The following is a 20,046-nucleotide window of genomic DNA, read 5'->3' on the forward strand; positions in this document are numbered from 1 at the left end:
ACCAGATTATATTCTCCCAGTATGTCATTGGCTTGTCCAGATGTCGTGCAGTAAACTTTAAGCAAGCTTCCACATGCCTTTCTTGAGCAGTTTAGATATTCGTCTGTAACCAATGCCATCCGTATGTTTTTCTACAATAAGCTTTCGAAGGTCTTGGGACAGCTCTTTGCTTTTACCCATCATGAAATGCTTCTTGAGTGACACCTTGGTAATGAGAAACCTTTTTATAGGCCATCAATTAGGACTAATCCAGCTGATATTAATTTGCACTAAAAGGGGCAGGATTGCTTCCTAAATACTGACAGATTTCAGCTGGTTTATTGGCTTCCCATGCCTTTTTACAGCCCTTTTTCTTCATGTGTCCAATATTTATTCCCATTATCCTTCCACTTTATTACACATAACTTTTGTCATGGACATGCATGTTTTGATTTCTTTTGATTTCGACATCTGGTGAAAATTTCTTTCCAATAGCCCCATCGGAAATATATTTACTGGGAAAAATGTTGACGCGTTCAATACTTATTTTCCCTGCTGTATTTCATTTTACAGAGGAATATGTATATATCTGCATTTATCCCTTGATGGATAAGAGGGTGTTTTTATTTTATATGTATATATATACGTCTGTGTATACATACACACACACACACACACACACATATATATATATATATATATATATATATAATAATGGTCCGAAAAAGATACTTTTTTATACACACGCACAGAATAATAAAATCAATGGAATTATACAAGACATACATAAGCAACAAATGAAGTAAAATCATAAAGTTGGTCACATTATGGTAGGAAACAGCACCCCTTGCTGTGCTGAACATGTAACTTATTCCGTCAAATATATACTCCCAAACAGGAAGTAAACCAATTACTTTTTCTTCAGTCATTCAAAGTGGGAGGCAACTCTCTTGTACCTATTTGCAGTGATGTTCTGTTTGCTGTGGTTTATTTAAGTCTGTTGCAGCAGAAATGTTTCTGGTGCAGCTGGTCCCTGCAGTCTGTCTTTATTCATCCATCCAGAAGATCTGGCTACAGCAGGTGCTGCAGGTTGACCTTTGCTAATACTTATTTGCCAGAAAAGGTCCAAAGTATAGGTCCAAAGGTTCTCCAGCGTGGTCACTGAAGTGTTGAAACACTGGTTGCAAGGTTTGCATCAGAGTATTTTTTTATACTTTAAGGCTACAGATTTTTACCTATATTAACTAAATGTTAACTTTCTCTGTGTTTCCAGATGGCTTCTGCGTGGCAAAGTGTCGTGTCTATACACCAGAGGATAGTGGACAATGGAGGTATGATGGTGATTCTTTTTTCAACAGTCCAGTCTAAACAACAAGCCTGTGTGTGTGAGTTGGCAGCTGCAGATGTGCTCCCCCGCTCATCTTCACAATGACTGCTTTGTGGCTTCTCACATGATTAGCCACCATGATATTACCTTGTGACATATAGGGATGGGAGTACCACGGACCCGAACGTAGGGAGGACCCTTTTGTTGTCAGACGAAAACTGCCTTTTATTTTTCTCAAGTGCAAATTTATAAATATTTAATGCTTTTGAATCGGGATTTGGTTTACATTCTCAAAACTGCATACAAACTGAAAAACACAAACCTGCAATTTCCTATGCAGATTAAAACAGAAATGTGTCATACATCAGTGCTGAAATTTTGTACAACTCAAGGCAGCTTCTAAAACTTGTAATTCTAGCCAAAGATGCTCCTGTAATAAATGTGTTTATTTGTAAATAGTCCCTGACACAGAGCTCTGTTATGTTCCAGACAAGAGGACAGACCAGTGGCTGCTGGTCTACTCCCCCGTCCCGGTGGCACTCATCTTCCTGGTGTATCTCTTCGTGGTGTGGGCCGGCCCTCGTCTGATGAAACACAGAGAACCCCTTGACCTCAAAGGCGTTCTCATTGTTTACAACTTTGCCATGGTCGGCCTGTCTGGCTACATGTTCTATGAGGTGTGTTTGTGCCGCGTTTTTGGTTTCTTTTAGCCAGATCAATGATGAGCACAGTGAAGATGGACATATTCGGTTTTACAGCTTTTAGCTGCTGCTTCCTCTTAGGAGTTTCTGTTTTATAATATACTGTAAGTTGTGATATTGGTGGTGTTTCATTTAATGATGTCATTGTATGAATCTGTTCCAGTTCCTGGTCACATCCTGGCTCTCGAACTACAGCTATCTGTGTCAGCCTGTAGATTACAGCAGCAGCCCGCTGGCAGTAAGGGTAAGCCAGTGTCTCACTACAGTAGATACGTTCAGTCACTTTGGTGTGTTTATGCAGACATTTGGTCTTTCACAAGCTACAAGTGGAACATAATTCACAGTACATTTAGCCTTTCAGACAGAATGAATACTATCTAAAACTCCCATTTCTCCATTGTTTCTTTCCTCCAGATGGCCAAGGCCTGCTGGTGGTTCTTCTTCTCTAAGGTCATAGAGCTCAGTGACACGGTGCGTATTTTATAAAACATGTTTGCAATATCAGTGAAATGCAGAGTTGAAACTGTAACCGCCTCCTCTGCTCCTCTCTATGAGCAGCTCTTCTTCATCCTGAGGAAGAAGAACAGTCAGCTGACGTTCCTTCATATTTACCACCACGGCACCATGATCTTTAATTGGTGGGCGGGAATCAAGTATGTGGCCGGTGGACAGTGTAAGTCAACTTTTTTAGTCATTCACTGTAAGTGCTATAATTATACTAATATATAAACAAATAGTAGATTGTCGCTTAAGGGAGAAGTCTGGTGAAACTTTATATTCTTCCTGTGAAAAGACCAAAATTAAACAATGTTGCATTCAGTAAACTTAAAAAACATTGAACGAACAGTGAAAACACCTTGAACTGTGAAATTTCCCTTAATACTTTTCCTGTTTGAACCATTTTTTAAATTCAGAACAAAATACAACACAAGGGTTTACCTGCAAAACGTAATGTGCCAAATAATTGTTTTTCTCGATAAAATTGTTTTTGTGATCATTACGAGGCAAAATCACGATCAGAATTCGATGAATTGTACAGCCCTAGCTGGAGCTCATCTTCTCCACCTTTTCCTGGGTGTTTACTCTGATGTTTACATTTGAAAACCTTGGCCGGCCAGGCTAGCAACGTCAGCAGGAGACTGGCAAGTTGATTTTCCGATCCTGATGTGCGACTCATAGCAACGTGCATGGCTTTTTTTCCTCAGCTGACCCCAGGGGGGCTCTGTACTATCCTTTGTCTACGTTTTTTAAACGTTTTGAATGAAACAGCCCATTTCTAATTGCCAGTGTTCTGTTGATATGTGCTCCCCATCGAGATGTGCTACTTAATCGTTTTGCACTATTTTTTGTTAGGGGATTTGATCTATCGAAATGCCCCTGAAAACCCCTGAGTATCAAAATATGCTCCCCATATATTTACAGTAATGGTCCTACATGGGGTGAGTAGTGGTGTAATAAAAAAAGTATGTAGTGGAAGCATTATTTGATAGGGGTTTTAGTGTAATGAAATATGCTATCCCTGAAAAGGAGAGAAATTAGATTCCTCTGTTTATATCCTGCAGCGTTCTTCATCGGGCTGGTCAACACCTTTGTTCACATTGTGATGTATTCTTACTACGGCCTGGCTGCCATCGGCCCTCACATGCAGAAGTATCTGTGGTGGAAGCGATACCTCACGTCTCTGCAGCTGGTGAGTGGCCTCCTGCTCTGTATGAGAAGAACTGTGACTGTACAATGTTAGTGAAGTAAGCTGATCTGAACTTTTCCCTGACTTCCTCTCCAGCTGCAGTTTCTGCTGTTCCTCCTGCACACAGGCTACAACCTGTTCACAGACTGCAACTTCCCCGACACTATGAATGCGGTGGTGTTTAGTTACTGCGTCACCCTCATCGTCCTCTTCAGTAACTTCTATTATCAGAGCTACCTCAACAAGAAGAAGCAGAAATAAGACGCAGTGTTGAGGTGTTACACACAAACACACAGGGACTTTATGAGAGAAGCTGACAAAGTATTGTTACAGCTTTAGGGATTGTTCCTGTGTCTGCAGTACTCATTAGTGTCCACTAGAGGGAACAACATGCCCACAGGCTGACCTTCTTCTTACACTTCAACACAGTTAAACAGGAATCTGGATGTATTGTGTGTGAAGGTCCGACATGATGCCTTCTTATGCAATGTGCCTTATTGTCAAAGCAATGTTGCCATATTAAGGTATTATCAAAAAGATCATTGTCCCATCGCTGGGAACTAAATACAAATTGCCATCAAATTATTTTTTACAAGATCTGTTGATCAATTGTTATAAAGTGAAGAAAAAGCATATTGCTCCTCTGATGTTCCTGAAGTGACTTTGAGCGAATCAGCAGTGTAGTTTGTTTGTAATGACCTCATTGTAGATAATGTTTTTGTCACTACGTTATGACTAGTCTACATGTTTTACAAGCAGTATGTAAGATAATTGATGAAATGTAAGTGGACAAAAGGTGTAAAGAATGTAACTTTGGATAATAAAGCACGGGCACAAGACAAACACCTGGTTTCATGTCAGCTGATAGCACATGTGAACTGGTGTTCATCTTCCAATCAATATTTAGTATCTATATTTTCATAATGGTGAAAGTGAACATAAACATCTGCTTATTATGTTATGGAAACAAACTTTTCATGTTATAATAGTATGTATATATAAATGTATACTATATATACAGTGCTGTCAATCGATTAAAAAAATGAATCAAGTTAATCACAGTCATGGGCTGTGATTTATCACGATTAATTGCACATTTAAAATACTAGGATTTACTTGTAAATGTGCAGTGTTGAAAGAAATGAATGCATGACAAACTGGTTTAAAGAAACAGATTATTCAGCTTTATTATCTCAACCATTAACATGTATCAAACAAGTATTCAATAACAATCTTAATTTGTTGAGGCATCCATATGAACTGCAGACATATTTAGCAATAACCAACAACTGTTACAAAGTAATGTCTGCTACAAAGTCACAAATACCTTACCTGTAATTTTTTTGCATAGTAACATCTCAATTCAAATGAATGCAGCAAAAAAGTAGGCCTGTTTTAGAAATAGAATGCCATAATGTATGTGAAGAGACAGAAGGAACAGTCTCTACATTCTTGGTTATAGATAATAACTTAAAACAGTGTGCACCTGTGCAAGATGCCTCCTGTCAACTCAGGCAGACAGCTTGTTCAGATTTTCAGATGATAAAGCTGACCTGTTCTGCAAAATGTTGCCTGCCAAAGAGAACATTCTCTCACGTAGCACTGTTGAGGCAGGTGTAGCCACGTAGCTTTTTGTAATATAGGCCAGCTTTCCAAGTGCACCTGCTTGTGACATCTATGGCCAGTGGTCTCCAGTAAGTGCAATAAAAGTGCCTCCTGCCAACTGCCTCACTTCGTGGCTTTTTCAGCGTCGACCAGTTCATGTATTCTTGTAACAATAGTTCCCCTGAAAGGCTGCCTGTGGCGATCTGAATGATGTCTTGAAGCCCCCTGTCCAGAACTATGTTGATGGGCCTGTAGTCTGTAGCGACCCATTTAGCGATTGCACTAGTTAGCTTTGCTGTTGCCCTGTTTGCTCTATATATATATATATACTTTTATAGTCATTGGGTCCCCAGCAATACATCCACCAAGTGTGAAGTAGGTCGGATGGATGGTTCTCTAAGTGTTTAAATGTCGGACACACTCACAGACGGGCAAACAGAGATTCCTTGCTTTATAGTTAGATGAGTCTGTAAGATGTAGTCTATATCCTTGACGTTCCACTTCTGGGATTGCTCCGGTGCCGCAGGAAATTCCGCCGGATGCATGTATTTTCCGAAACAGCAACGGCCAATGGGGAAGCTCGAACTCAACCAGCGTCATCACTCACTTCGACTAATGGTGTGACTTTATCACTCACTCACTCAGCGACAGACTTTCATGTTTATAGGGCTGGCCCTACTGCAGTCCAGCTAAAAATCATAATAATGCAAGTTGGTCACATTATGCCCGGAAACAGCGCCCCCTGCTGTGCTGAACATGTACCTGATCCTGTCCAAAATAAAAGAATACAAACGGGAAGTAATCCAAATCTCATCATTACTTTCAGCAAGGTTGCTCAGGTGGGAGGCAACTTGGCTTGCACTTATTTGCAGTGTTTTTGTTTACTGTGGTTTAGTTAAGTCTGTTGCAACAGAAATGTTTCTGGTGCAGCTGTTCGCTGCAGTCTTTATTCATCCTTCGCAGAAGATCTGGATTTGGAGGCAGTGGGTGCTGCAAGTGGCCCTTTTAATATGCAAGAAAACCTACTGTCCAAAGGTTCTCCAGCATGGTCTCTGAAGTTAACTGTTGAAACAGCGGTTGCAAGATTTCCATCAGTGAGTAGATTTTTGTTTTTAAATGCTGCAGATTTGAATGCTTTTTTTTCTTCTTATTTTGTTCATTAACGTTCTCTTGGTTTTAGTGTCCAGATGGCTTGTGCATGGCAAAGTGTCCTGCCTGTGCATGCAGTTTAGTGGACAATGGAGGTATGATAATGATTATTTCTAATAAATATTCAATCCAGTCTAAACAACAAGCCTGTGTGTGAGTTAAGAGCTGCAGATTGTGCTCCCCAGCTCTACTTCACCTTGACTGCTTTGTGGCTTCTCACATGATTAGCCACCATGACATTTTTATAAATGATATTATCTTGTTACAGTAGTAGACATATAGGAGTGGGAGGGGAGAAACACAGACCCAAGCATAGGGAGGACCCCTTTCATTGTCAGAAAAAAAACTGCCTTGTTTTGTCTCAAATGTATAAATGTTTGATTTTGATTTGGTTTACATTCACAAAACTGGCCGCATAACTCATCTGAGCTGAACCGGAACAAGACAAACTGGATATACCTGTAATTTCCTGTGCAGATAAAAACTGTCATAAGGTGGATTTTATATTTTTATGTTCTTAAAAGTGACAAGTCTTCATCTGTACTGAGTAGTAGTTTATATTTTTGTTATTTTTTCTGTGAAGCCACAGTATTGATTTATTGGATTATTGTTTATCCCTTTCGTTCTTGGGGATACACAGGGTGGAGAGGGAGCAGTGGGGAAGAATACAATATGTGTTTCTTTGTTCAGTAGGAACAAATGGTTTTTGAATTAAGTGCCACAGACAGGTTAGGGGAGATGGACTAACACGTTATTGGTTATGGTCCTTTCGTGGGATTTATTGACAATAACAAAAAACTAAAGAATAACACCAGCTATAGAAATACACCTTTAACTATAGAAATTAAAAACATTTTTATTTATCCCTTATTTAACCTGGAAGATCCCATTGAGATAAAAACAATCTTCTTCCAGGGAGTCCTGGTCAAAACAGCAGCATAATCAGTTTCACATAAAAAACAAACAACAAAACATCAGATTTGTAGATGTAGTGCTAAAGTTGGTAGGAAAGGATAAAAGGCTGGGGATAGAAGTAGGTAGTTTACCTAACAATGTCTTGGCAATAAATAGCAACATGTGCATTTTTCATTTCAAATCAGTGCTTAAAGTTTGTGCAAATTAAGACAGCTCTTAAAACCTGTAATTCTAGCCCGATATGTGTTCATAGTAAAATAAGCCCACCAGATAGTTGACAGTGCAGTTAACTTTTTAATGATGTTCAACTAATGGGCAGGAATCAATGTATGTTGCCGGTGGACAGTTTAAGTCAACTATTTTAGTCATTTACTGTAAGTGCTATAATTATACTGATATATAAACAGATAGTAGATTGTCGCTTAAGGGAGAAGTCTGGTGAAATTTTATATTCTTCCTGTGAAAAGACCAAAAGTAAACAATGAAGTTTTGTCTGTGAAGCCACGGCCTGTTATTTATTGTTCCTCTGTGCCATGACTTCCATTGTTTGGAGTCCACATTGACATGATAGCATCACGCAGTTGCTGCAGATTTGTCGGCTGCACCCATGATGCAAATATGTCATCCACATTCCAAACCTGCTCTATTGTATTGAGATCTGGTGACTATGGAGGCCATTTAACACTCATTGGCATGTTCAAGAAACCAGTTTGAGATGATTTGAGCCTTGTGACGTCTTATCTTCCTGGCAATAGCCAATAGAAGATAGATTAGAAGGGTACACTGTGGTCATAAAGGGATGGGCAGGGTCAGCAACAATACTTGGTTAGGCTGTGGCGTTTAAACATTGTTCAGTTGGTACTAAGGGGTCCAAAGTGTGCCAATAATATACACCATTAAGCGTTAATGAGCAGTTGAACAGCACAGGGGTACCTAAATAGAGTGGCCGGTTATTGTATATTTGTGATCTGTTTTTCAGAAGTATCTGTTTTTCAGTATGTCTCTGCAGCTGGTGAGTGGCCACCTGCTCTGTATGAGAAGAATTGTGACTGCACATACAGTATGTTTTGGAAGTAAGCTGATCTGAACTTTTCCCTGACTTCCTCTCTAGCTGCAGTTTCTGCTGTTCCTCCTGCACACGGGCCAAAACCTGTTCACTGCGATTATCAGAGCTACCTCAACAAGAAGAAGCAGAAATAAGACGCAGTGGTGAGGTGTTACACACAAACACATGGGGGCTTTATGAGAGAAACTGACAAAGTATTGTTGTTGTTGTTTGTTGATATTTTTCTTGATCTGCAGGACTCACATGTGGCCACTAGAGGGAACAACATGCCAACAGCCTAACCGTTTTCCCATGGTGCTCGTGGTCAATGTGCTAAATTGTGGCCAAATTGTTACAGGGATAGTCAGTGGAAGTTTCTATAATGTGAATTCCTGGATATTAAATGTTCATCTGTAATTTTCTGTTGTGGTCCCAGTAATATTTGTTTCTAAAGTGTACTGAAGCATAGACTGTATATAAAGGCACGTCTCCATTTCCTCCCACTGTACAGATGTGAAGCCAAAATATCCCGGATACGGACACTGGCATCTTGTATTTTGGGGCCAGAGTCTGCCAAGTAGTGATTGGGTGGTGGAGCTGTGGTATCAAAGTCCTGGCCACACACCCGCATACAAATTGCGAGTCAATCACAGCTGTCAATCATGTCGTTTTACCCCATTTTAATTTATTTTTTATAGCATCACTTCATCAATAACTTATCAGAGGAATTAACACTTGAACAAACATCAGCACGATAAGAACTACTAAAAAATGACAAAAACCATCTTTAGGAAAACTTTATTTGAAGTGTAGGCTACTTGGATTTTGTAGTTTGGCCTATGTCCTATCCGCTAACATAGAGGGGGCGGGGTTTATGACATATACTGCAGCCAGCCACCAGGGGGCGATCAAAATGTTTTGGCTTCACTTAAATAGTCATACCACATAGTCTTGCTTTGCCAGTCCACACAGTATTCTGGGATGGGAGAAAAACATGCTCTGGTTTATTGGCATTTCTTTAAACCAATCACAATCGTCTTGGGCAGCGCTAAGCAACGGGGCCTCTGCAAAATAGCCTCTGGAAGGATAGTGTTCCTCATAAATTGACCGGAGTTTAAAATGCCAACACAAAGAAAGCGGAAGGTGACGGACATCCAGCAGAAATGAAAGACATTCGTCGGAATTCCCGGAGGCAACCTGAACAATCCCGGAAGTGGAACGTCGTGGATAAAGACTACATATCACATGACATGGTTAAGCTACGTTTGAGTCAAATAATTAAGGACTGCTTTAAATTAATTTAATAAATTCAATATAATCATCAATATAACAGCAAGATAACTTTCCTGTTTCAGGAGACTTTTTTTTTTTGCCGCCAGGGCTGAAGTTGATGCTCACTTCGGGGCTAACCACCTTGACTTCTCCTACCCAGCAGCTGGGAAGCAGGACACGGTTACTTTACCTGGGTCTTGGAGCTCATCTTCTCCACCTTTTACTCAATGTTTTACTCTGATGTTTACATTTGAAAACTTGACCGGCCAGCTGGTTAGCTCGTAGGTGCCCAGGCTTGCAGAGTCAGCAGGAGACTGGCAAGTTGATTTCCCGATCCTGATGAGGAACTCAACATGATATCACCATCCAACGTCAACCACATGAAGGACAACTAATATTTGTAAAATAGACAATTTAGCATACATTTTGCAGAGCTGATGAAGAGGCGACTGGAGAGGTCCGCACCTTCTACTAATAACAGATTCCACTTTTGTCATTTGTCTCCTCATCTCACTTAGGATGGGAAAAGACCAAGGGAGTAAGCCAGCCTCCACAAAGCGTACCTCCCATGGAGCCATTTTGTTGCTAATAAGCCATCAGGTTCCGTTAGCATTCCATTGACTGCCATCATAGGTGTGATTGGCAAAGGACAAAAAAAGCACGAAAATGACGCTGCGACAGCACCCCTCCCCCCCCCACACATTTTTTTGGGAGGGGCTTTCCCTAGGTGGGTCCGGGGTTATGCCCCCCCGGGAATTATTTTTTGAAAAATAAACCATTAAATGGCACTTTCTGGAGAGTTTTGTGCAAAGAAATGGAGAAATTGAGTCTTACATGATATGTGCAAAACTGCAAGGTTAAGAGCCTACAGCGAACAGAAGTGCTGGGCGAGCACTTTGCACTTTGCATTGTTGTAGTATCAACAGGTATTAGGGCATTTAGCATTTACATTACTGTTAATCAGTCATCACTTCACCACATGAAGAGACAGTGCAGCATATGACAGAAGCAAAAGCTGAGACGATTTGGGTCTGTGGTGACCAGGTCCACCTCACACAAACTTCCTTCTCCCATTCTCTCTCCTACCACACCCACACCCACACCCACACCCACACCCACACAGCCCTGGCACTGTAGCCACAGCAGCCCACATTACCACGCCCATGCAGCCCCACCCACGGACACGTGCATTCATACAGTGTTGTGCATACTAATTACATTTGTGTACAGATGGTGAAATAATATAAGCAGTACCTTATGTAACAGATTTTTAAACATTTAATGTAACTGGCAAACAATGCTTTCTACTTTTTAAAGAGCACACGTTTATAACAAATTTTTATTTATGCCGTTTGTATGCTGTTACTGTCATTCTCTACAGTATGTAGGTATGTAGTATGTATGTTGTCACTGTCTGTTCGATTGTCCGTGTTTCTCTCTGTTGACACTGTACATATTGTCTGTCTGGTTCTCCATCTTTTCATCCGGTTTAACCAGGAAGATCCCATTTTTTCATTTAAATGTTTTTAAGGGTAAAAGACTTCAATTCCTGCATTCTAATACATTTTTAGGCACCAATTTATGGTAAAAATGTCAATATTTATTGCAAGGAAATCACAAAATTCTGGAGGCAGGTAACAATTCAAAATACAAAATATAATGGAATATTATTATATTCAGTAGTCCAGTAAGGGGGCTTTCGCATCCGGGACATGGGCCGGATACAACAACACTTGACCCTAAAGTCCAATTGTTTGTAGGATTGACTTAGGCTACTTAATCAGTGATGTTGAATATAGCCTACAGTGTAACGGACCACCACAGTTCATACATACATGTGAACCGCGGATTAATTGCAGAGTTTAACCTACATAGTGTAAAACTACTACGTGAATGGGGCACAGCAGAAAGACGGAGCAGAGCGACGCTGCTTGTTCAGCTGTCAGCAGTTAGCTGTCAACCTCCCGACTAGCTAGTGATCTAGTGAGGATTAGCCCTTCAGACCGCAGTGGACTTCAGTGGACTCTCCATCCAAACTCCCGACTGGACCTTCGTCTACCACAACTGCCGGACTCTTTCAAATACATGTACTCCCTGTCTCCGCCGATCACTTGGTAGCGTTGGTCAGCTGTCAGCTTACGCCAGCTAGCTTCTGTTAGCTTCCACCGACTGACGGCTCGCCCAGCACATCTGTTAGCTGTAGAGCTCTTTTAGCCATGTTTCCCGGCTCAACGCTAAGTTAGTGTGGGACACTACCTTTCTGCACTGCCGAAAATGGTGCTCCTAAAATATTCCTCACTGCAAGTTCTCAACGTCATCTGCTACGTCGCTTCAGCTTGCATTGGCAACATAAAATAAAAATATTGTCCCGTTGTCGGCTTCAGCTACTTAGTTCGCCCCCACACGTCCAAAATTCTTATTCAAATAACCTTCTGCAACGATTGCAGGCTCTTTGGTGGAGCTCTGCTTTGAATGAAGTTACATCGTGACAAATTAATGGACCACTTGCGGAGTGATATGAAGACATGAGTCAGAGGCACAAAAAACGTTGACAGCAGTGACCGGTCATTATGTTTACCAATACCCCCGACCCGTGCCTTGCGACACTTGCGAATTTCGGATTTGCATGATTTACGAGAGCTTCATTTTCAGGTCGGAAAAGTCGGATTTCCGGAATTATCCGGAAGAATCACACCCCTGTGCCATTCATTTTGGCGCCACTTTGACAGCAAATAACTTTACATCTGAAGCGTTTAAAGACTATATTTGTCCATTGTTTATTTCTAAAGAAACACAACAATGTATAAAAGGCTCCATTACCTTGTATCTCACGTTATGGCTCTTATGATTGTGTCATAACCACACAACTTACTGTCGCATAATAGAGGAATTACCGTATAGTACAGGAGAAGCTCGCAGGCAGTTTCGACTTACATTAGCTGTTTAAGTTGAATTACTAATGTTAACTAGCATTTTAGTTAGCAATAATTAGCCTGTGCTATGTTATCTACTTACATATACCTACGCTCTTTGTCTCTTCAAGATTCTGAATGATTGAGATTTCTCTTGGCACAGCTACCAGAAGACTTACAACTTTCAGACAGGTTGCTCACGTCACATCTACATCGGCAAGCTCAGTTTGCAGCTGCGCAGTAACGCTCAGCCATCACCGGAAAAGTGCTTCTAATATACTTCACTGATCTCCGTCGAAAACAACGTCATCACTTTGTCCATTATTTTACTGCCTATGGAAAAGACGGAAGCACACCAGCACAAAGGACGACAAGAAACCACAGAATTCAAAAACAAACAGAGTGCAGCTACAGCGGAAGCAGACAGCTCTCCCTCAACTCCTTCAACACAGTTGAACAGGAATCTTGGTGTGTGTGTGTGTGTGTGTGTGTGAGAGAAAGTGCCTTCTCATGCATATGTGCCTTACTGTCAAACCATCAGCCCTATGTTGCCATATTAAGGTATTACTGTGATATCACAGGAATTAAATAAAAAAGGCCATTAAAATATTTGATAGATCAGTTTAAAGGCATACTATGTAACTTTTCCCTCATGCCTTTAAAAAATGTTATCAAATGAAAAAAAAGTATATTGCTCCTCTGCTGTTTTTGTCACTACGTTATGACTAGACTACTAGCCTACATGTTTTCATGTTACAATGACTTATCATGTTACAATGACTTAGTCATTTTTATGAAAGTCTTTTGTAATAACTTGGTATGTCACAGGGCCAGTGGATTATATTGCTGCATCGATGTGTCCATCACTTTGTTTCAGCTTGTTTAGTGGTTCATTTAGTAGTTCATTTATATTTTTATATAATCTAAAGCTGCATCTCTAAACTGGTAAATCTATCCGTCTAATCTAATCTCCCTTGGTGGACAAGATGGTGCTTTTATTTTATTAAAAAATATACAGATGGTATAAAATACCTGGAATAATACAAAATATAAGTTACAAATGAAAAGTAAAATAATAATGAAAAGTCGGTCACATTGTGGCGGGAAACAGCGCCCCCTGCTGAGCTCAACATGTAACAACCAACTGAACCTGTCAAAAAAACACGCCAAACCCAAAGCGAAGACAAACAGGAAGTGAATCAAATTTTCTCAGTCGTTTTTCTCCGCTGTCTTTCAAAGTTGCTCAGGTGGGAGAGAACCCAGCATTGTAGCTCCCCGTGTGTAGTGATTTTCTGTTTAGTGACTTTAGTTACATCTCTCTTTTGCTGTTTCGGCTGGTCGTTCCAATCTATCTTCATTCATTCATCGCAGGAAGGAAATCTGGATTTGGCCACAGCTCGTGCTGTCAGGTGAACTCTGTTAATACGTATTTGTCAGATAGCGTCCAAAGGGGGTCGCAGAAGTTTACCGTTGAAACACAGGTTGCAAGTTTTCTATCAGTGAGTGACGTTATTTTTTTTAAAAGCTTTACATGCTAACGTTACATATTTCGGTGTTTTTTTTCCTTCTTCTTCTTCTTCTTTTGGTCATTAACTTTCTCTATGTTTCCAGATGGCTTCTGCGTGGCAAAGTGTCGTGTCTGTTCACCAGAGTTTAGTAGACAATGGAGGTATGATGGTGATTATTTTCCTTATATATACAGTCCAGTCTAAACAACAAGCCTGTGTGTGTGTGTGGGTTGGGAGCTGCAGATTGTGCTCCCCAGCTCGTCTACACAATAAGTGCTTTGTGGCTTCTCAGATGATTAGCCACCATGACACTAAAATGATATTATCTTGTTACAGGAGTAGGAGGGGAGGAACATGGGCCCAAGCATAGGGAGGAACTTTTCATTGTCAGACGAAAACTGCCTCGATCTTAATTTTCTCTTAAATTTACAAATGTTTTATTTTGACTTGGTTTAAATTCACAGAACTGCAAAAACAGGTTATCTATGCTCAACTGGAACAAGACCAACTGGAAAAAAACTAGCATTTCCTGTGCTGATAAAAAAAAATGTGTCATACACTCAAGGCAGGTTCTAAAACTTGTAATACTAGCCAGAGATGTGTCCTGTAATAAATGTGTTAATTTGTAAATAGTCCCTGACACAGAGCTCTATTATGTTCCAGACAAGAGGACAGACCAGTGGCTGCTGGTCTACTCCCCCGTCCCGGTGGCACTCATCTTCCTGACGTATCTCTTCGTGGTGTGGGCCGGCCCTCGTCTGATGAAACACAGAGAACCCCTTGACCTCAAAGGCGTTCTCATTGTTTACAACTTTGGCATGGTCGGCCTGTCTGGCTACATGTTCTATGAGGTGTGTTTGTGCTGATTTTTGGTCTCTTTTAGCCAGATTAATGATGAGCACAGTGAAGATGGAAATTCTCAGGAATGGGAATGTTTTACGGTAAAAGTGGTGATGTTGGTGGTGTTTCATTTAATGAAGTAATTAATAAATGAAATATTCATCTGTTCCAGTTCCTGGTCACATCCTGGCTCTCGAACTACAGCTATCTGTGTCAGCCTGTAGATTACAGCAGCAGCCCGCTGGCAGTAAGGGTAAGCCAGTGTCTCACTACAGTAGATACGTTCAGTCACTTTGGTGTGTTTATGCAGACATTTGGTCTTTCACAAGCTACAAGTGGAACATAATTCACAGTACATTTAGCCTTTCAGACAGAATGAATACTATCTAAAACTCCCATTTCTCCATTGTTTCTTTCCTCCAGATGGCCAAGGCCTGCTGGTGGTTCTTCTTCTCTAAGGTCATAGAGCTCAGTGACACGGTGCGTATTTTATAAAACATGTTTGCAATATCAGTGAAATGCAGAGTTGAAACTGTAACCGCCTCCTCTGCTCCTCTCTATGAGCAGCTCTTCTTCATCCTGAGGAAGAAGAACAGTCAGCTGACGTTCCTTCATATTTACCACCACGGACCCCTGATGTTCAACTGGTGGGCGGGAATCAAGTATGTGGCCGGTGGACAGTGTAAGTCAACTTTTTTAGTCATTTGCTATAATATAAAAACGATATATAAAAAAAACTAAGTATCATCATGACCTTGTTGATGGAGATTGCCGCTTAAAGGAGAAGTCTGGTGATACAGACATTTTTCACGGCAGACATGTTGACATGTCATAGTAGGAAAAGTACAGGTGCGTTCAAAACCATTAATGATGGCTGCATTCCACTTGGGAGAGGCCCTGGTAGTGTGCATGCTGACTAACTGAACTAGCTTACTGGGACACTTGATGGAATTGAGCCATCGTTAAGGTTATCAATTTCAGCTGTGTTTTTCCTACTATGACAAGTCAAAATGTCTGCTGTGAAAAAGGTCCATACTATGTTTCTTATTGTCTACAAATCCCATGAAAAGACCAAAATTAAACAATAAATTAATCCACTAACAAGTATTGTCTGTGAAGCCAAAGCCTGTTGTATTTCACTGTTGTCCAAAAACTATTACAAACACATCAATGAGCTACACTGTTGCCTTGGGTGACATGTTCCCACATAGACATTAACGTGTAACTCTCACCAAAATCTGACCTAGGGTCTTTTTGTGAATGTACCCGAGTCAAACGTTCATTTAAAAGCATAATTAAGACTGAAGCGCCACTTTTAAGATTGACCGTATTTTCGTTTTCTGTCAAATGGCCTTTTGAATGGGAGTGCTAGGGGCACTACTATGATCGCATCAAAATCGCATGAAACTTATTACTTTGTATCACCAGGGGCTCTACACATGAACTCGAGCATTGAAACCATTGTTTGTGTACACAGTTTACTAAAAAAGGTTTTGAACAACTCACTTTAGCAGTTTGTTTTTCCGCTCGCCGCCATCTTGCCAGTCAAAAAGTGTCGATCTCCGAATGCAACGTAACAGGGAGGAGAGTAAAGATGGAAGGCTCCTAATGCTTAGGTCCATATAAATGCACAGATAATTCGTTGTTTTGTCGTTAGTGAAAAAAAATATTGACCTTATAGTTGAAAAAGGAGCCTCATATAAGAAACGATACTAAAATCAATAGATGCGTTCATTCGCATTCGGAGATGGACTCTTTGAGTGGCAAGATGGCGGCGGGCGGAAAAACCAACTGCTAAAGTGAGTTGGTCAAAACCTTTCTTTTTAGTAAACTCTGCGTACACAAACAATGTTGTCAATGCTTTCGTTAAGGTGTAGAGCCCCTGGTGATACTTTGAGCAAAGTTTCATGTTGTGTCGAGCCTTCTTAGTGTTTTAAAAATAGTAATTTTGATGCGATCATAGAAGTGCCCCTAGCACTCCCATTCAAAAGGCCATTTGACCGAAAATACGGTCTATCTTAAAAGTGGTGCTTCCGTACTAATTATGCTTTTAAACGAAAGTTTGACTCGGGTACATAACATGTATTTTCTGCATTTTCTGCTTTCGTTCTGTTTTGCTGGAAACGGATATGACGTAGTCGCCGTCAGCGGTACCGTACTATGAACAGAAAATACGTAGGTGAATCATTGGTTAAAAAAAAAAAAAGAATGAAATAAAAAATATCCCTTCTATGGAAAAGAATTGATTTTTAAAATCGTCGCAAAAAAATCACGATACATAAGATTTTTTTTCCCCCCCACCCCTAATAGACGTAGTTTATTTTGAATGTGTATGAATCCACAGCTGAAAATAGTCCCCAACAATACACTATTTACCGGTACTCCTGTTTGGGTAACATTTGTTAAAAACTACAGTTAAATGTATCACACAAGCCTTTTCTCCCCCCAATGGAACTATATATTTGTGATCGTTTTTTTTTTTAATTACGTCTTCAGTAGGAACAAATGATCTTTTGGATGAAGTGCCAAAGACAGGTTGGGGGTTGGGGGAGATGGACTAACTTGTTGGTTTTGGTCTTTTCATGGGGTTTGTTGACAATGATAACCATAGAATAACATATTCTCCATCGCCTTAGCAGTCAAATGCTATCTGGTCCATTGCATCTATGTTCATAAATGCAAATAACAAGTACCTGATTATGCTGTTGAATGTGACTGAAATGCTAATGCTAAAGCTAAATTGTTGGCAACCTTAGTGTATTACTGTGTCATTCTCTGTGTCTGCAGCCTCACAGGTTGAAACTTGTACCAGTTGTTTCTTAATTCACTCACTGGCAGTACTTTAACTATCCTTCCTCTACATTTTTTGAAACGGTTTTACCCAATATCGTTTCAACATTTAGGAGGGGGGCACATGTTTAGTAGGGGGTCCTCCCCCCCCAACAAATTTTGAGCGTCAAACACTTAATTTCCTGCATTTTGGTGACTTTTCATGCACCAGTTTGTGCCTTTTCTACTTCAATTCGTGGTGGAAATGTCATGGTACTTCCTGCTTCAACAACCATGTATAGTTGCTTCATGCTTCTTCCACCACCAACTACTTTACCGGAGTCAAGTTCTAGCAGTTTGTCAAAATAAAAGCCCATTTATAATTTTTATTGGGGGTTGGGGGCAAATACACATGTTGTAAATATTGAGGGGTGCACTGACTGAAATGAATGAATGAAATAGCCCATTTTGTGAGTGTTTTGACATCCTCTGTTTATATCCTGCAGCGTTCTTCATCGGGCTGGTCAACACCTTTGTTCACATTGTGATGTATTCTTACTACGGCCTGGCTGCCATCGGCCCTCACATGCAGAAGTATCTGTGGTGGAAGCGATACCTCACGTCTCTGCAGCTGGTGAGTGGCCTCCTGTTCTGTATGAGAAGAACTGTGACTGTACAAACAATATGTTAGTGAAGTAAGCTGATCTGAACTTTTCCCTGACTTCCTCTCCAGCTGCAGTTTCTGCTGTTCCTCCTGCACTCGGGCTACAACCTGTTCACAGACTGCGACTTCCCCGACGCCATGAACGCGGCGGTGGTTGGTTATGTCCTCATCCTCACTGTCCTCTTCAGTAACTTCTATTATCAGAGCTACCTCAACAAGAAAAAGCAGAAATAAGAGACGCAGCAAAGTATTGTATTCTTTTCCTGTTGCAGTACTCACTAGTGTCCACTAGAGGGAACAACATGCTAACAGTCTGAATGTTCTTCTCATGACGCTCATCATTAGGCATCAGACTTGAACATTGAATATTTTACAGACATGTATAACTAATGTGAACAATCTGAGTTCTCTTTATTTTTTGTATTTTATATAAAGTGTCTATACATGTCGAAAAAGAGACATTGTGTGATCATTCAATTATTTATTTCTTAAATTGAGAAATGACAAACATTCAAATGATTGCTGTAAACAAACTGTACATTTTATACATATAATAATAATAATAATAATAATAATAATAATAATAATAATAATAAAGTAGGTTGGTTTCTCTGCATTATTGCAGAATTATGAGTTCAAACCCTCCTCAAGAGATAAATCCAAAAAGCAACAAAAAAAAGAACACAAACAAAATACGGAAATGCAAACTTTTTTTTTTTCCACTGCTAAAACAACACAGCAAAATGATATATTCCTTTCTACACTTCAGTCTAAACGATTGGAAGCTGTAGATTAGAGAGAAAAGGGAGAGGACATTTCATTTCCATTCATGAGTTTGGTAGTGTTTGAAGTTTATATAGCAATGTTGAAAAACCTGCATGTGTACATGATGTGCTGTTGGCCAATAAATGTGATTCTGAGTCTAAGAAATAATAATCTTAAAAAAAAAAGAAATGTAATTCTTCAGCTTTGACTTTACTAATAATAAAGAAGACGTCTGTGTAATTGAATTAACTTGTGTCATTCCTTTATTTAAAGTGATCAAAAATCAGAAGAGCAAGAACCAGATCTTTATTTTCTTATGAATTACTGAATCATTTTACTTGTGAAAATGATTCACAAAAGACAAGGAAATTACTTTTTGGTTAAACTAGTCACAACTGGAAGACATGCAACCGGTGACGACATCTTTGTTGAAATGGCTCAGAAGCCTTAAAAGTTGGGAACCTACTTTGACTATTAGTGTAATTTGCATCTTGACCATTCGGATGTTGTCATGTATGTAGTTAATCACATTGCAGTATACATGTGTTTCATCTTGCTGGTTTCACATCCATCTGGCAGCAAAGTAGGTCAGAATAAGATGTAAATTATTTGACCTATGAGACCCATATCTTGTATGGAAAAAAAAAAAAAAGAGGGGATCCAAGTGTGAGCAGATGGGTGTGGAAGGACTGCAGAGTAGATGTGGTGAAGCGTACCCTGCTCCAGTGTTGCTCTATGTCTCCGTGTAGACGGAGGACATGTGGCTCAGGCTGCGGTCAAAGTTGCCCACCTGGAAGAAAATGCTCTCCTCTGGGCTGGAGGAGAACTGGCACCCTGCGCCGCCTTGAAGCTCCTGGGTCAGGTTGAAGCCTGGAACAGAAATTGATATAGAGCAGTTTGTTTCACAT

The 20,046-nt window shown here is 40.2% G+C and overlaps 3 protein-coding genes across 10 annotated transcripts in view; 2 read left to right on the forward strand and 1 right to left on the reverse strand.

Annotated features, from left to right (window-relative positions):
- The first annotated feature begins 887 nt into the window (after positions 1-887).
- On the forward strand, positions 888-19,380 carry elovl8b (ELOVL fatty acid elongase 8b). 7 transcript variants are annotated; one of them, XM_031318147.2, is made up of 9 exons: positions 892-1,176; positions 1,252-1,310; positions 1,796-1,983; positions 2,171-2,251; positions 2,422-2,478; positions 2,566-2,680; positions 3,570-3,697; positions 8,475-8,572; positions 8,666-8,830. In XM_031318147.2, the coding sequence occupies exons 2-9, from the start codon at positions 1,253-1,255 to the stop codon at positions 8,823-8,825; spliced, it is 885 nt and encodes a 294-aa protein (XP_031174007.1). In that variant the 5' UTR covers positions 892-1,176; position 1,252; the 3' UTR covers positions 8,826-8,830. The 7 variants fall into 7 exon arrangements, 6 of the variants coding, with proteins under 6 accessions (XP_035864419.1, XP_031174007.1, XP_031174012.1 ...); XM_031318152.2 differs by lacking the exon at positions 8,666-8,830 and adding an exon at positions 18,617-19,380 and having other exon boundaries at positions 894-1,176; positions 8,475-8,587; XM_031318149.2 differs by having other exon boundaries at positions 896-1,167; positions 1,253-1,310.
- On the forward strand, positions 13,743-19,380 carry LOC116063265 (elongation of very long chain fatty acids protein 4-like). Its single transcript, XM_031318153.2, has 8 exons — positions 13,743-14,091; positions 14,204-14,261; positions 14,764-14,951; positions 15,113-15,193; positions 15,364-15,420; positions 15,508-15,622; positions 18,216-18,343; positions 18,443-19,380. Exons 2-8 carry the CDS (start codon positions 14,204-14,206, stop codon positions 18,605-18,607), a joined length of 792 nt encoding a protein of 263 aa, XP_031174013.1. The 5' UTR covers positions 13,743-14,091; the 3' UTR covers positions 18,608-19,380.
- The window catches only part of LOC116063262 (zinc finger protein GLIS1), a 78,196-nt gene continuing 77,251 nt past the window's right edge, over positions 19,102-20,046 (reverse strand). For both annotated transcript variants that reach the window (XM_036008505.1, XM_031318145.2), the window contains exon 11: positions 19,102-20,008. In XM_036008505.1, coding sequence (XP_035864398.1) covers positions 19,872-20,008 — 137 coding nt within the window. In that variant the 3' untranslated portion in view covers positions 19,102-19,871. The remainder of the gene's footprint in view (positions 20,009-20,046) is intronic.

This window comes from Sander lucioperca, chromosome 2 (assembly GCF_008315115.2).
Source record: "Sander lucioperca isolate FBNREF2018 chromosome 2, SLUC_FBN_1.2, whole genome shotgun sequence".
Taxonomy (NCBI): Eukaryota; Metazoa; Chordata; class Actinopteri; order Perciformes; family Percidae; genus Sander; species Sander lucioperca.

Bases quoted from the DNA above. Each gene is read 5' to 3' on its own strand.
- elovl8b (XM_031318147.2), top strand. From the start codon at position 1,253: ATGGCTTCTGCGTGGCAAAGTGTCGTGTCTATACACCAGAGGATAGTG. The intron at 2,252-2,421 runs GTAAGCCAGTGT...TCTTTCCTCCAG, and splicing joins GCAGCCCGCTGGCAGTAAGG to ATGGCCAAGGCCTGCTGGTG. The intron at 8,573-8,665 runs GTGAGGTGTTAC...CTTGATCTGCAG, and splicing joins AGCAGAAATAAGACGCAGTG to GACTCACATGTGGCCACTAG.
- LOC116063265 (XM_031318153.2), top strand. From the start codon at position 14,204: ATGGCTTCTGCGTGGCAAAGTGTCGTGTCTGTTCACCAGAGTTTAGTA. The intron at 15,421-15,507 runs GTGCGTATTTTA...CTCTATGAGCAG, and splicing joins TCATAGAGCTCAGTGACACG to CTCTTCTTCATCCTGAGGAA. The intron at 15,623-18,215 runs GTAAGTCAACTT...TATATCCTGCAG, and splicing joins GTATGTGGCCGGTGGACAGT to CGTTCTTCATCGGGCTGGTC.